This window comes from Vicia villosa, linkage group LG7, assembly GCF_029867415.1.
Source record: "Vicia villosa cultivar HV-30 ecotype Madison, WI linkage group LG7, Vvil1.0, whole genome shotgun sequence".
Lineage (NCBI taxonomy): Eukaryota > Viridiplantae > Streptophyta > Magnoliopsida > Fabales > Fabaceae > Vicia > Vicia villosa.
The window spans coordinates 15731331-15733605 of record NC_081186.1 but is presented as its reverse complement, the minus strand read 5'-3'; the positions used below and the strand labels follow the sequence as shown (position 1 = coordinate 15733605).

Here is a 2275-nt window from a genome sequence, read left to right as displayed (position 1 = left end):
TATGTATGTGCCTATGGGTGCGCCGGAGCTCAAGGACCTTTAGTCACCTTTAACACATCCTGGTCATTAGGAACGTAGTGGGGGGACTACTCTTGACAAATGTTGAGAACTAGTCGCTACCCGATGCTACAATTCAGATAGGTTCTCTCTCAAAGTATCATTGCATGGTGCAAATGCATCATGTCCGAGGGAATCTGTTGCTGAAATCTCCGTATCCATAGAATATCCTTTGGGAAGGACACCTGATCATACTCCATGCAAGCCTTAAGCCAAAAATTGTGTGATTTGTGTGGATTTGTTTTTCTGTGATGCATCATGCATACATGCATACATGCATTCATGCCATGGCTAACCCATTTAAGGGAGAAAAAAAGGTTTTTTAACCATAATTTGGAAATCTTAGTCCGTAAGCCTTTCTTTCTCAATTTCAAGAAAGTACCTACTTCTCTAAAGCTCTTATGTGATGATATTACTGGTTCTCTCATCCTCACCGAGCCTCTCAACAAACTGATAAATCTAGTGCGAATCAAAGTGGATGAAGCTCTCCTCAATTCCATGATGCAGTTTTATGATCCTCTTCTTCATTGTTTTACTTATAGAGATTTTCAACTGGTACCTACATTGGAAGAATTTTCTCATATAATGGACATCCCTATACCTGATCAAATTCCTTACACTGGTGAGGAAGGAGGTCCTAAGTTGGAAGACATTGATGATGCCTTACACTTACCAAGGACAGAAATTAACAATGTTTGGATCAATAGAAGAGACTATTCTGGGATACCTGTGGATTTCTTATACGAGAAAGCCAGGATCTTTGCTGAAGCTTTAAGCATGGACGCCTTAGAAAGTGTTCTAACTTTGTTGATATATGGACAAGTTTTATTTCATCGTTGCGACAAAATTGTTGATAGGGCTGCTATTAAGATCTTCCTTAGAAAGAATCATGTTCCTACTCTACTTGGTGATTTATTGCACTCCATCAATGCCAGAGTAACAAAGAGACAAGGTTGTGTCTTAGGATGCATTCCTCTTCTACACAAGTGGTTTATTTCTCACTTGCCTCGATCAGTAATAAAGAATGAAGAAGGTTTGACTTGGATTCAGAGAATTATGAAACTTTCTTATGATGACATCATCTGGCATCAAAAGGAGTTTGAGGGTATCCAGTTATTTGACCGTTGTGGAGAATTCCCTAATGTACCTCTTCTTGGTACCCGAGGGGGAATCACTTATAATCCTGTCCTCGCTCGACATCAGTTTGGTTTTGCTTTGAAAGATAAGCCACGCTCCATATACCTTAGTGCAGAAAATTTTGACTACAACTCCGATACCTCCGGAAAAAAGAGTCGTTTCATTAAAGCTTGGTACGAGGTAAAAAAGGTAGGTGTAAGAGATTTGGGAACAAGGACCTATACTCCTTCAGACCTCTACTTCAGATGGATTTATGATCGAGTCGTTGAGTTTGGCATACCATATCCATCTGACACACCTGTTGTTCCAAGGATCACTCCTCCAGAGGTTCACGTAGAATTCGAGCCTTATATACCCGCTCCGAACGAAGACCTTGCTGCCACAGTTGCTCATTTAAGACAAGAAAAGGCTGATCTTGAAAAGCGGTTACAAGAGGTTGAGGCAGAAAAAGCTGTGTTAGTGGCTAATGCTAAGGAACGAGATAGCATGCTTGACTATTTCTCCCGCAAGTGGAATATTGAAGACTTCATCTCGCCTGATCAAATACAATCATGGGAGCGAGAGATTGATAGACTTGTTCAAGAAAAGAATGAAATGGTCAAAGCCCATAAAGAAGAAATCAAAGGATTGAAGAGGAAGCGCCGACTTGAAGATTGATTTCTTTTATTGTATTTTATTTATTATTTTCAGTATCTTTTGATGTAACTACAAAACTTATAATACATTGGTTTCTAGTTGAAATATTATTTTATTCTTGTTTTTATTTTTTTCCTTTAAATGTGTTAAAAAGCCTTTAACTCCTTGAAATCATTGCATATGCATAATCATATCATTCATAAACATTACATCACAGGTTTCATAAAAGCAAATGCCTCATCTTTCCGCTGTTTATTTCAGTGAGAAAATGGATCTCGAACAATCTGTGAAGAATCTCCAAGCTCAAAATGCTGAATTTCAAGCTTTGATCTTGAACTTGTCCAAAGGGCAAGATGAGCTGAAGTCCCTCCTGACTAAGAAGGAAAAGAAGACCAAGAAACCCAAAGGTGTTCTCAACCTAGGAAGAAGATTCAAAGGCCCTCTC

The 2275-nt window shown here is 38.9% G+C and overlaps 1 protein-coding gene across 1 annotated transcript; it reads left to right on the top strand.

The window, feature by feature from the left end:
• The first annotated feature begins 642 nt into the window (after positions 1 to 642).
• LOC131618697 (uncharacterized) lies at positions 643 to 1851 on the top strand. The gene is made up of 2 exons (XM_058889865.1): positions 643 to 1521; positions 1618 to 1851. The coding sequence occupies exons 1-2, from the start codon at positions 643 to 645 to the stop codon at positions 1849 to 1851; spliced, it is 1113 nt and encodes a 370-aa protein (XP_058745848.1).
• Positions 1852 to 2275: the final 424 nt, after the last annotated feature.

Excerpts from the sequence above, each read along its gene's own strand:
- LOC131618697 (XM_058889865.1), top strand. The coding sequence starts at position 643 with ATGGACATCCCTATACCTGATCAAATTCCTTACACTGGTGAGGAAGGA. Across the intron at positions 1,522-1,617 it reads CAAGGATCACTCCTCCAGAG|CGGTTACAAGAGGTTGAGGC; the intron begins GTTCACGTAGAA and ends GATCTTGAAAAG.